Source organism: Puma concolor, chromosome B4 (assembly GCF_028749965.1).
Source record: "Puma concolor isolate L17-30 chromosome B4, mPumCon1.1.hap2, whole genome shotgun sequence".
NCBI classification, from domain to species: Eukaryota; Metazoa; Chordata; class Mammalia; order Carnivora; family Felidae; genus Puma; species Puma concolor.
Window position 1 is genome coordinate 87,417,509 of NC_141673.1, and position 13,868 is coordinate 87,431,376.

General features: G+C 39.7%; 1 protein-coding gene across 8 annotated transcripts in view; it reads left to right on the forward strand.

The window, feature by feature from the left end:
- Positions 1–13,868, forward strand: part of ABCC9 (ATP binding cassette subfamily C member 9) — a 138,826-nt gene that overhangs the window by 41,224 nt on the left and 83,734 nt on the right. For all 8 annotated transcript variants that reach the window (XM_086713901.1, XM_086713900.1, XM_086713902.1 and 5 more), the window contains one exon: positions 418–560. In XM_086713901.1, the coding sequence (XP_086570027.1) occupies positions 418–560 (143 nt within the window). The remainder of the gene's footprint in view (positions 1–417; positions 561–13,868) is intronic.

Sequence of the window (13,868 nt, forward strand, 5' to 3'; positions counted from 1 at the left end):
TGTTGGCAATTTTAGTAAAGATACACAATAGGGACCCTAAAGCAATGGAATATCTTAGTTTGCTCTTAGAAAATTTAGTATTGCTTGGAAAGAACCTGACTGGTTGTTAAGAACCCTAGGTTCACTTCACAGTTACTCCCCCTACTCAGTAATTTGACAGAAGTCAGTTTCCTAATCTATAAATAGAATCTATTCTGCCTCTCTCATAAGTTTCTTGCTAAGATGGCATGTAAACCATTATGTACTCTACCAATAACAAGTATTATTTTTCCTCAGGAGTAATTTGGATAAAGCAATTGTTTTCATATTTTCAGTGGACATATTGGGGTAGCAGAATATGTTAGGTTTCTAAAATTGAATGTAAGCATTTGTGAAACTTTCTCCAACTTTCTCTAAAGAACTTCTTTCTTTGCACAGACGTTTGTTACCCACGCGTATGCTAGCGGGAACAATCTAAAACCTGCAGAGGCCTTTGCTTCACTGTCTCTCTTTCATATCCTGGTCACCCCACTGTTCCTGCTCTCTACAGTGGTCAGATTTGCAGTCAAAGCCATCATAAGGTATGCACTGGAATGTCTGGAGTTCTTTGCCTGATTATGGAAATAATATATGCTCATGGTAGTAAATTTGAAAAAGTATAAAGAACAAGATTCAAATCACTGCCCATTGTTAAAATTTTAATATGCTACTTTTCAGTCTTTTACAACTATTTTTAGATGAAAAGAATTATGATTTTAAAGTAAAAATTTTGAATTTATGTAGCTTTTGATTCATTATTTCACTTACTGGTTTTATTTTTTCTCTTCATTAAGATCATGATGTTTATTGGCTCCGCGATAGTCTATTGTTTTGAAGTCCTGTACTCTAATTTATTTAACAATTACTTCCTTATTGGGCATTTGGAATGTTTCTACTTTATACCTAACATAAGTAATATAACTAACACTGAGATAAATGTCTGTTTTTGTCTTTAAACTTTTCTCTGATTATTTTCTTAAGACAGATTTCTAGAAGTGGGGATACTAGTTTATTTTTTTTTTATTTATATATGAAATTTATTGTCAAATTGGTTTCCATACAACACCCAGTGCTCATCCCAAAAGGTGCCCTCCTCAATACCCATCACCCACCCTCTCCTCCCTCCCACCCCCCATCAACCCTCAGTTTGCTCTCAGTTCTCAACAGTCTCTTATGCTTTGGCTCTCTCCCACTCTAACCTCTTTTTTTTTTTCCTTCCCCTCCCCCATGGGTTCCTGTCAAGTTTCTCAGGATCCACATAAGAGTGAAACCATATGGTATCTGTCTTTCTCTGTATGGCTTATTTCACTTAGCATCACACTCTCCAGTTCCATCCACGTTGCTACAAAAGGCCATATTTCATTTTTTCTCATTGCCACGTAGTATTCCATTGTGTATATAAACCACAATTTCTTTATCCATTCATCAGTTGATGGACATTTAGGCTCTTTCCATAATTTGGCTATTGTTGAGAGTGCTGCTATGAACATTGGGGTACAAGTGCCCCTATGCATCAGTACTCCTGTGTCCCTTGATAAATTCCTAACAGTGCTATTGCTGGGTCATAGGGTAGGTCTATTTTTAATTTTCTGAGGAACCTCCACACTGCTTTCCAGAGCGGCTGCACCAATTTGCATTCCCACCAACAGTGCAAGAGGGTTCCCGTTTCTCCACATCCTCTCCAGCATCTATAGTCTCCTGATTTGTTCATTTTGGCCACTCTGACTGGCGTGAGGTGATACCTGAGTGTGGTTTTGATTTGTATTTCCCTGATAAGGAGCGACGCTGAACATCTTTTCATGTGCCTGTTGGCCATCCGGATGTCTTCTTTAGAGAAGTGTCTATTCATGTTTTCTGCCCATTTCTTCACTGGGTTATTTGCTTTTCGGGTGTGGAGTTTGGTGAGCTCTTTATAGATTTTGGATACTAGCCCTTTGTCCGATATGTCATTTGCAAATATCTTTTCCCATTCCGTTGGTTGCCTTTTAGTTTTGTTGGTTGTTTCCTTTGCTGTGTAGAAGCTTTTTATCTTCATAAGGTCCCAGTAATTCACTTTTGCTTTTAATTCCCTTGCCTTTGGGGATGTGTCGAGTAAGAGATTGCTACGGCTGAGGTCAGAGAGGTCTTTTCCTGCTTTCTCCTCTAAGGTTTTGATGGTTTCCTGTCTCACATTCAGGTCCTTTATCCATTTTGAGTTTATTTTTGTGAATGGTGTGAGAAAGTGGTCTAGTTTCAACCTTCTGCATGTTGCTGTCCAGTTCTCCCAGCACCATTTGTTAAAGAGACTGTCTTTTTTCCATTGGATGTTCTTTCCTGCTTTGTCAAAGATGAGTTGGCCATACGTTTGTGGGTCTAGTTCTGGGGTTTCTATTCTATTCCATTGGTCTATGTGTCTGTTTTTCTGCCAATACCATGCTGTCTTGATGATGACAGCTTTGTAGTAGAGGCTAAAGTCTGGGATTGTGATGCCTCCTGCTTTGGTCTTCTTCTTCAAAATTACTTTGGCTATTCGGGGCCTTTTGTGGTTCCATATGAATTTTAGGATTGCTTGTTCTAGTTTCGAGAAGAATGCTGGTGCAATTTTGATTGGGATTGCATTGAATGTGTAGATAGCTTTGGGTAGTATTGACATTTTGACAATATTTATTCTTCCAATCCATGAGCAGGGAATGTCTTTCCATTTCTTTAAATCTTCTTCAATTACCTTCATAAGCTTTCTATAGTTTTCAGCATACAGATCCTTTACATCTTTGGTTAGATTTATTCCTAGGTATTTTATGCTTCTTGGTGCAATTGTGAATGGGATCAGTTTCTTTACTTGTCTTTCTGTTGCTTCATTGTTAGTGTATAAGAATGCAACTGATTTCTGTACATTGATTTTGTATCCTGCAACTTTGCTGAATTCATGTATCAGTTCTAGTAGACTTTTGGTGGAGTCTATCGGATTTTCCATGTATAATATCATGTCATCTGCAAAAAGCGAAAGCTTGACTTCATCTTTGCCAATTTTGATGCCTTTGATTTCCTTTTGTTGTCTGATTGCTGATGCTAGAACTTCCAGCACTATGTTAAACAACAGCGGTGAGAGTGGGCATCCCTGTCGTGTTCCTGATCTCAGGGAAAAAGCTCTCAGTTTTTCCCCGTTGAGGATGATGTTAGCTGTGGGCTTTTCATAAATGGCTTTTATGATCTTTAAGTATGTTCCTTCTATCCCGACTTTCTCAAGGGTTTTTATTAAGAAAGGGTGCTGGATTTTGTCAAAGGCCTTTTCTGCATCGATTGACAGGATCATATGGTTTTTCTCTTTTTTTTTGTTAATGTGATGTATCACGTTGATTGATTTGCGAATGTTGAACCAGCCCTGCATCCCAGGAATGAATCCCACTTGATCATGGTGAATAATTCCTTTTATATGCCGTTGAATTCGATTTGCTAGTATCTTATTGAGAATTTTTGCATCCATATTCATCAGGGATATTGGCCTGTAGTTCTCTTTTTTTCCTGGGTCTCTGTCTGGTTTAGGAATCAAAGTAATACTGGCTTCATAGAATGAGTCTGGAAGTTTTCCTTCCCTTTCTATTTCTTGGAATAGCTTGAGAAGGATAGGTATTATCTCTGCTTTAAACGTCTGGTAGAACTCCCCTGGGAAGCCATCTGGTCCTGGACTCTTATTTGTTGGGAGATTTTTGATAACCGATTCAATTTCTTCGCTGGTTATGGGTCTGTTCAAGCTTTCTATTTCCTCCTGATTGAGTTTTGGAAGAGTGTGGGTGTTCAGGAATTTGTCCATTTCTTCCAGGTTGTCCAATTTGTTGGCATATAATTTTTCATAGTATTCCCTGATAATTGTTTGTATCTCTGAGGGATTGGTTGTAATAATTCCATTTTCATTCATGATTTTATCTATTTGGGTCATCTCCCTTTTCTTTTTGAGAAGCCTGGCTAGAGGTTTGTCAATTTTGTTTATTTTTTCAAAAAACCAACTCTTGGTTTCGTTGATCTGCTCTACAGTTTTTTTAGATTCTATATTGTTTATTTCTGCTCTGATCTTTATTATTTCTCTTCTTCTGCTGGGTTTAGGCTGCCTTTGCTGTTCTGCCTCTAGTTCCTTTAGGTGTGCTGTTAGATTTTGTATTTGGGATTTTTCTTGTTTCTTGAGGTAGGCCTGGATTGCAATGTATTTTCCTCTCAGGACTGCCTTCGCTGCGTCCCAAAGCGTTTGGATTGTTGTATTTTCATTTTCGTTTGTTTCCATGTATTTTTTAATTTCTTCTCTAATTGCCTGGTTGACCCACTCATTCGTTAGTAGGGTGTTCTTTAACCTCCATGCTTTTGGAGGTTTTCCAGACTTTTTTCTGTGGTTGATTTCAAGCTTCATAGCATTGTGGTCTGAAAGTATGCATGGTATGATTTCAATTCTTGTAAACTTATGAAGGGCTGTTTTGTGACCCAGTATATGATCTATCTTGGAGAATGTTCCATGTGCACTCGAGAAGAAAGTATATTCTGTTGCTTTGGGATGCAGAGTTCTAAATATATCTGTCAAGTCCATCTGATCCAATGTCTCATTCAGGGCCCTTGTTTCTTTATTGACCGTGTGTCTAGATGATCTATCCATTTCTGTAAGTGGGGTGTTAAAGTCCCCTGCAATTACCACATTCTTATCAATAAGGTTGCTTGTGTTTATGAGTAATTGTTTTATATATTTGGGCGCTCCGGTATTCGGCGCATAGACATTTATAATTGTTAGCTCTTCCTGATGGATAGACCCTGTCACTATTATATAATGTCCTTCTTCATCTCTTGTTACAGCCTTTAATTTAAAGTCTAGTTTGTCTGATATAAGGATGGCTACTCCAGCTTTCTTTTGGCTTCCAGTAGCATGATAAATAGTTCTCCATCCCCTCACTCTCAATCTAAAGGTGTCCTCAGGTCTAAAATGAGTCTCTTGTAGACAGCAAATAGATGGGTCTTGTTTTTTTATCCATTCTGATACCCTATGTCTTTTGGTTGGTGCATTTAATCCATTTACATTCAGTGTTATTATAGAAAGATAGGGGTTTAGAGTCATTGTGATGTCTGTATGTTTTATGCTTGTAGTGATGTCTCTGGTACTTTGTCTCACAGGGTCCCCCTTAGGATCTCTTGGAGGGCTGGTTTAGTGGTGACAAATTCCTTCAGTTTTTGTTTGTTTGGGAAGACCTTTATCTCTCCTTCTATTCTAAATGACAGACTTGCTGGATAAAGGATTCTCGGCTGCATATTTTTTCTGTCTAGCACACTGAAAATCTCGTGCCAATTCTTTCTGGCCTGCCAAGTTTCAAAAGAGAGATCAGTCACGAGTCTTATAGGTCTCCCTTTATGTGTGAGGGCACGTTTACCCCTTGCTGCTTTCAGAATTTTCTCTTTATCCTTGTATTTTGCCAGTTTCACTATGATATGTCGTGCAGAAGATCGATTCAAGTTACGTCTGAAGGGAGTTCTCTGTGCCTCTTGGATTTCAATGCCTTTTTCCTTCCCCAGTTCAGGGAAGTTCTCAGCTATTATTTCTTCAAGTACCCCTTCAGCACCTTTCCCTCTCTCTTCCTCCTCCGGGAGGAAGTGATACTAGTGTATCACTTAGTTCTCTAATTTTCCCCTCATACTCCTGGATTTTTTTATCTCTCTTTTTCTCAGCTTCCTCTTTTTCCATAACTTTATCTTCTAGTTCACCTATTCTCTCCTCTGCCTCTTCAATCCGAGCCGTGGTGGTTTCCATTTTGTTATGCATTTCGTTTAAAGCGTTTTTCAGCTCCTCGTGACTGTTCCTTAGTCCCTTGATCTCTGTAGCAAGAGATTCTCTGCTGTCAGCTATACTGTTTTCAAGCCCAGCGATTAATTTTATGACTATTATTCCAAATTCACTTTCTGTTATATTATTTAAATCCTTTTTGATCAGCTCATTAGCTGTTGTTATTTCCTGGAGATTCTTCTGAGGGGAATTCTTCCGCTTGGTCATTTTGGATAGTCCCTGGCGTGGTGAGGACCTGCAGGGCACTTCCCCTGTGCTGTGGTGTATAACTGGAGTTGGTGGGCGGAGCCACAGTCAGACCTGATGTCTGCCCCCAGCCCACCGCTGGGGCCACAGTCAGACTGGTGTGTGCCTTCTCTTCCCCTCTCCTAGGGGCGGGATTCACTGTGGGGTGGGGTGGCCTGTCTGGGCTACTTGCACACTGCCAGGCTTGTGATGCTGGGGATCTGGCGTCTTAGCTGGGGTGGGTAGGCAAGGTGCACAGGGGCAGGAGGGGCAGGCTTAGCTCGCTTCTCCTTAGGTGATCCACTTCAGGAGGGGCCCTGTGGCAGCAGGAGGGAGTCAGATCCGCTGCCGGGGGTTTGGCTCCGCAGAAGCGCAGAGTTGGGTGTTTGCGCGGAGCGAGCAAGTTCCCTGGCAGGAACTGGTTCTCTTTGGGATTTTGGCTGGGGGATGGGCGGGGGAGATGGCGCTGGCGAGCGCCTTTGTTCCCCACCAAACTGAGCTCTGTCGTCCGGGGGCTCAGCAGCTCTCCTTCCCTTTGTCCTCCAGCCTTCCCGCTTTCTGAGCAGAGCTGTTAACTTATGACCTCCCAGACGCTAAGTCGCGCTTGCTGTCGGAACACAGTCCGTCAGGCCCCTCCGCTTTTTGCAAGCCAGACTCGGGGGCTCTGCTTGGCCGGCGAGCCGCCCCTCCGCCTCGGCTCCCTCCCGCCAGTCCGTGGAGCGCGCACCGCCTCGCCGCCCTTCCTACCCTCTTCCGTGGGCCTCTCGTCTGCGCTTGGCTCCGGCGACTCCGTTCTGCTAATCCTCTGGCGGTTTTCTGGGTTATTTAGGCAGGTGTAGGTGGAATCTAAGTGATCAGCAGGACGCGCGGTGAGCCCAGCGTCCTCCTACGCCGCCATCTTCCTTCTCTCCCGAAGTGGGGATACTAGTTTAAACAGTATGAATAATTTTAAAATTTTTATTAAGGTTTTTATTTTGATTCCGGTATAGTCAACATATGGTGTTATATTAGTTTTAGGCATATAATATAGTGATTCAATAATTCCATATATTACTCAATGCCCATCACGATAAGTGTACTCTTAACTCCCTTCACCTGTTTCACCCCTCCCCCTCCCCACCATCAGTTTGTTCCATATAGTTAAGAATCTGTTTCTTAGTTTGTCTCTTTTTTCTTTGTTCATTTGTTTCTTAAATTCCACGTATGAGTGAAGTCATATGGTATTTGTCTTTCTCTTACTGACGTATTTTGCTTAGCATAATACTTTCTAGCTCCATCCACATTGCTGCAAATGGCAAGATTTCATTCTTTTCTGTGGCTGAATAATATTCCATTGTGTATGTGTGCATATGTATGTATATATCTCTTTAATCTATCTATCTATCTATCTATCTATCTATCTTCTTTAACCATTCATCTATCGATGGATACTTCCATCATTTATCTATTATAAATAATGCATCAGTAAACATAGGGGTGCATATATCCTTTTGAATTAATGTTTTTGTATTCTTTGGGAAAATACCCAGTAGTGGGATTACTGGATTTGTAGGGTAGTTCTATATTTAAATTTTTGAGGAACCTCCATACTGCCTTCCACAGTGGCTATACCAGTTTGCATCCTCACCAGTAGTGAAGAGGATTCCTTTTTCTCCACATCCTCGCCAACGCTTGTTGTTTATTGTGTTTTTGATTTCAGGCATTCTGACACTTTGAGATAATAATACCATTGTGATTTTGATTTGCATTTCCCTGATAATGAATGGTGTTGAGCATCTTTTCATGTGTCTATTGGCCATCTGTAGGTCTTCTTTGGTGAACTGTCTATTCATGTCTTCTGCCCATTTTTTTCATTAGATTTGGAGTTTTTTTTGGGGGGGGTGTTCAATTGTATAAACAGTAAGAATATTTTTAAGGTCCTTAATGAATATTGCTATGTTGTTTTCCATTTACAGAGTGATAGGTCAAAAGGTGTACACATTTTTAAGATTTTTTAATGAAAATGGCCATAATATTTCTCAGTGAAGCTGTGTCAGTTTATATTTGCACTAGCAGTGATGGACAGTGTTCCCATCAATCCATAGTTACTGTTTTAATTTTAATTTAATCTGGAAAAAAATTTAAGTAAGGCTCATGGCTTCTGCAAATGGAAAGACTCTGCAAAACCACTCCACATTTTTCTCATTTTAAATGTGCTCTCTAGTGTTTTTAACCAGTGTATAGTTTGTCTCAGATTTACAGTTCCCCACAATGCACAACAATGAAAATAAATGTGATAAGATAATGACCATTTCCCACCATTTTTCTTGTATTGTATAAATAAGTATGCTACCAAACTATATCATATAATGCTGTTTGTGCCACAATCTACTGCATTTTATGCTGCATTACAAGCAAGAAAGTCTTAAAGTAGTATTTTGCTTATTGTATAAGATCTTATAAACCTCAGCATGTTTCATAAACAGTCATATCATGTCTGGCTTTTGAAAGAAACGTCAAGATACTGCAATACTGAGAAAAATTGGAAAATGGAGGCCTTAAATATATGATGCCTGGTGTTGTCATTGATATAAATGTTGAACATTTCTTGTAAGGTCTTTTAAATGAGATAATTTTCCCAATGGCTATGTATTACTAAGAAAACTGGTATCTGATACTTAAAATATCAGAATCTTCAGTTTTAGGCAATAGTTTATATTGGTTTAACAATGGCTTAATACCAAACAACATTCAAATGCATATGCATTATCTTATTATAAACTCAAGTTCTGATTGGTTACAGTAGTATAATCCTCTTCTGTAAGATGTGTCATTAGTAACCAATTCTGGAACTGTTAGAGTTTAAAGATCACTCCCTCTGGCCTCATCTGCCTCATTTTCTTTTCTTTCTGTTCTGACTCTGAAACAGTTGTACCGAACACTGACTGATTTTTGTAGCACCACTTCCAAATTAGGCAGTGCTCTGGAAGGGAAGCTACTTCAAACAATAAAATTGATAAATGGCCAAAGTCTGCTATTTTGGTCCTTATTTTCATTTTCTCCATTTAATCGCTGTCCCTCTCATGGTTTCATTTTTAATTGGAATTTGACTTTGTACCACAAGTGGGGATAGAAAACAGTTAGTTGGTAACTTATAACAGATAACTTCTATGAAGTCAGGAGGTTACCAAGCATCAAAAGGACTTTAAGAGTGCATTTGGAAAAAAAAAAAAAAAAAACAGGAAAAAAAAAACCCATCAAAAAACCTAGGAGTTCCTTCCCACTTCGTAGTATACAATCCTGCAGTAGTAAATCCCGGTAAAGTTGAGAGTGGATAATATTCGCTATATATTTCTGCATAGCACTCTTTCTTCGTTATGTCTCAGGGAAAGGCATTTGCCAGTTTGATAAAGACCAGTCTGTTTTCAAGGCTCAGCTCCAGATTTCCCAAGCCATAGGCCGAATAAAATCAGCTTATAAACACTTGCTTCTCTAAAATGAGTCTCAGTGGTTGATTTGTGGGTCCTACAGAGATGACCGACCAACAGGGGAGGCCAGGCTTTTTCCCCCCTGTGTGCTGGTTCTGGGAACCCCAATGAGCTTTTTCCCAGTTTTGACTGGGTTTGGCATTTTCTTCTGTGCCTGGGAGCCCGTGACCTGTCTTTGATGCCAGTTGGCCCACAACGAGCTGAGCAGCCTGTTTATAATTGGAGACTTTGGTGAGCTGATTTTGAAACCTCCTGTTCAGGACCGTGGAAGTCATAAGTTCTCTGCTGCATTCTTAAATACATTCTGAAATTCAGCGGGTTAGAATGGAGCACAGCATACTCCCAAACTCGTGTTATACATGCCTGTAAGAGACTTACATACTTCTCTATTGTAGGAAAATTCCATGCCATGTAAAATTCATTCCTACATGAAAATTCTACACTTTCTTTTTAAAATGTTTAGTTTGGGGGGTGCCTGGATGGCTCAGTCGATTGAGCTTAGGGCTTCAGCACAGGTAGAGATCTCGTGGTTTGTGAGTTTGAGCCCCACACAGGGCTCGCTACTGTCAGCCCAAAGCCCATTTCAGATCCTCTGTTCCCTTCCCCCCCATCACGCCTCCCCTGCTCGTGTGCGCTCTCTCTCTCTCTCTGAAAAATAGATAAACATTAAAGAATAAAAATAAGAATGTTTAGTTTGGAGTGTCTGGGTGGCTCAGCCAGGTAAGCATCTGACTTTGGCTCAGGTCGTGATCTCACGGTTCGTGAGTTCGAGCCCTTCATCAGGCTCTCAGTTCTCAGTGCAGAGCCTGCTTCAGATCCTTTGTCTCCCTCTTTCTTTCTCTATCAAAAATAAATAAACATTTAAAAAAATAATAAAATAAAACAAAGTATTAAAATATTTGAGTATCAGTGATTTTCCAGGATGCTTGCCTCACTTTTCCACTTTGCTTTATTTGTAAGGACATAATTTGTGTGTTTTTGCTTTTCTGGAGGAGAACATAAGTTGATATGTTGTATCCTTTATAAATAATTTCAGTTTAGGTTTCTGGTATTTGATGTATCATGCAATATCTATGTCCAAAAATATTATTGGCTAAGAGAAAAATGTGTAAAACCAATCCCTTGCTGTGTCGGAAAATAACTCTGTATCTTTTCTTTCATGTACCTCAGAAAGGAATGTAAGCTTGGCTAGTCCACTACAGTTACATTTGATCAAATAAATTGTTACTGATATTGATCATAGAGCATGCATACATGCATATCATCATGCACATCATGGAGCATGCATACCTTGTCCCTGTTTACAAAAGTTTCATAGTTCCTACAGGAAAAGCGCACAATTGCCAGTATAAAATAATTTATTACCAGTGAACTTAATAGCACCTGTCCAAGGTACTCAAGCTTTATCTATAAACCCAAAATGAAGCTTGAAAAGTGAAAAAGTGACATGTGTAACTAAAACCTTAAATACTTGTATGAATTATCCAAACACATGAAAAATTAGTAAAACACTGAACTATAAAAATGGTGGCGGAAAGCTAGGAAATTGGTTGGTATCAAATACACCTGCTGTCAAATCCTAGTACTGCCATAGAATACACATTGTTCAACTTCAAGCATGTTATTTAGTGTCTTTGTAGCTCAACATCCTCACTTATCAAATGAGCACAATAGCTTATACTTATGGTAATTGAGATAATTAAATGAGATAGTATATGAAGAGTGCCCAGCACATTGCCTAAATATTTTAGGTACTCTACCCATCTCTGTTTTACTAATTTACGCACATTTTATTAATCCCCACTTTGTGCTTCAGAGAGATATCTTCTGTGGGTCCACATGCATTCGTTAATACTTCAGGTACATTGCTAGGTATTAGGAATTGCAAAGATGAAAGGTAGAATGAAATCTGCAGGGAACCCACAGTCCAGTTGGAGAGACCAAGAAGGGAAACTAAGTACAATATGGTGTGTTATGCTATTACAGAGCTCTACACAGAATGCCATGGGCCCATATGTAAGGCTCACTAAAGCTCATTGAGAGAGAAGGCAGACAGTCTGGTCAGTGAAGATTTAAAAGAGTTAGTGGTTCCTTAGTAAGATCTTAAAGAATAGGTAGGACTCGATCAGTTGAAGAAAAAGGGAAAACATGTTCAATCTGAGAGAACAACATATTCACGGTGAAGGGGTGAGTAAGTAGGTGAGAAATCTTGGTACATTCAGAGGACTAAATTTAGTTGAGTGTAATTGGTGAAACTTTCTAATATGCAAAGTGTCAAGGGATGAAGCTGGAGAGTGAGATCCTGATCAGCCTGTAAATGATCTAAGGACACTGAAGGCAAAGGGATGCCATTTGTTATTTTAAGGAGAGAAATGGATTTTTAATATATAACTCTGGCAGCATGGTGGGAATTACTTCACCCTTGGTCAGGATTCCTGCATTTTCCATAATTGCTTTGCCTCAGTGATTTCTGAAAGGACCTCATATGAATAAGAAATGCTTTTTGTATTGCCCATTTATTCATTCACCAGACATTTCTTGAGAAATTACTATGTTGTATTTTTGGCATTGGGCTAGATTCTGAAGATGAAAATCTTTGCTCTTAAGGAGTTCACGGTGTGATGGGAGAGATAGACGATAACAAAAAATTATAAAACAGCACTGCCAGGGACCCTCAGCCTAAAATGATGGGGCCAGGGGGCGGGGAAAGGAAGGAGAGGTTCAGAGAAGTGTTCATCTTGGGATCCTCTGATATTCATTGTAATTGGAGTTCCGAAGTGAGGTGTTACAGAGAGGAAAGAAGGTTCTCTCCATGCCTCAGTTACACTCAGAGACCACTGCTTTCTGATGTTTAGCAAGAATGGGGCTCATTAATTCCATGAAGGCTTCAGTAAGATTTGTGTGTCTACTAGAAAAGTGAAATGGAGAATTGAATCAACTGACTTGACTTAAATGTCTGAATTATTGGTTTATTCCTTCTTTGATTTATTGAGCATTCATTGAGCAATATATGCCAGAAACAGCTAGACATAGTTACAAAGGCAAATGAGCCTGGTCTCTGGACTTCCTTAGTGTGCAAAGACACAATGTCTGATTGTTTAAAAGGTATTCTTAAAAAAAAAAAAAAAAGGCTTATTTATTTATTTATTTTGAGAGAGAGCACAAGTGTGTGTGTGTGTGTGTGTGTGTGTGTGTGTGTGTGTGTGTGTATGTGTGTGTGTATGTAGAGGAGGGGCAGAGAGAGAGAGAGGAAGAGAGAGAATCTCAAGCAGGCTCCAGGCTGTCAGCTCGGAGCTTGACTCAAGGCTGGATCTCACAAACCTATGAGATCATGACCTGAGCCCAAACCAAGAGTCAGATGCTCAACCAACTGAGCCACCCAGGCGCCCCTAAAAGGTATTTTTTTGAATGGCAAAGCTGTGCTCCCTAAAATCCACTCTTCAAAATATAAGAACAGAATGACAACTAAAATCTATTAAGGTAAAGAAGATCTTTTACTACTACTTCTAAGGTAGATCTTAGAAGTTCCTATCACAAGAAAAAAAATCCTAACTATGTATGGTGACGATGTTAACTAGACATTGTGATGATCAGATGGCTATATATGTAAGTATCGAATCGTTATGTTGTATACCTGAAACTAATATAAACGTTATATGTCAATGATACCTCAATTTAAAAAGTACAGAAGAAACCAACAAAACTAAAAGGCAACCAACGGAATGGGAAAAGATATTTGCAAATGACATATCGGACAAAGGGCTAGTATCCAAAATCTATAAAGAGCTCACCAAACTCCACACCCGAAAAGCAAATAACCCAGTGAAGAAATGGGCAGAAAACATGAATAGACACTTCTCTAAAGAAGACATCCGGATGGCCAACAGGCACATGAAAAGATGTTCAGCGTCGCTCCTTATCAGGGAAATACAAATCAAAACCACACTCAGATATCACCTCACGCCAGTCAGAGTGGCCAAAATGAACAAATCAGGAGACTATAGATGCTGGAGAGGATGTGGAGAAACGGGAACCCTCTTGCACTGTTGGTGGGAATGCAAATTGGTGCAGCCGCTCTGGAAAGCAGTGTGGAGGTTCCTCAGAAAATTAAAAATAGACCTACCCTATGACCCAGCAATAGCACTGTTAGGAATTTATCCAAGGGACACAGGAGTACTGATGCATAGGGGCACTTGTACCCCAATGTTCATAGCAGCACTCTCAACAATAGCCAAATTATGGAAAGAGCCTAAATGTCCATCAACTGATGAATGGATAAAGAAATTGTGGTTTATATACACAATGGAGTACTACGTGGCAATGAGAAAAAATGAAATATGGCCTTTTGTAGCAACGTGGATGGAACT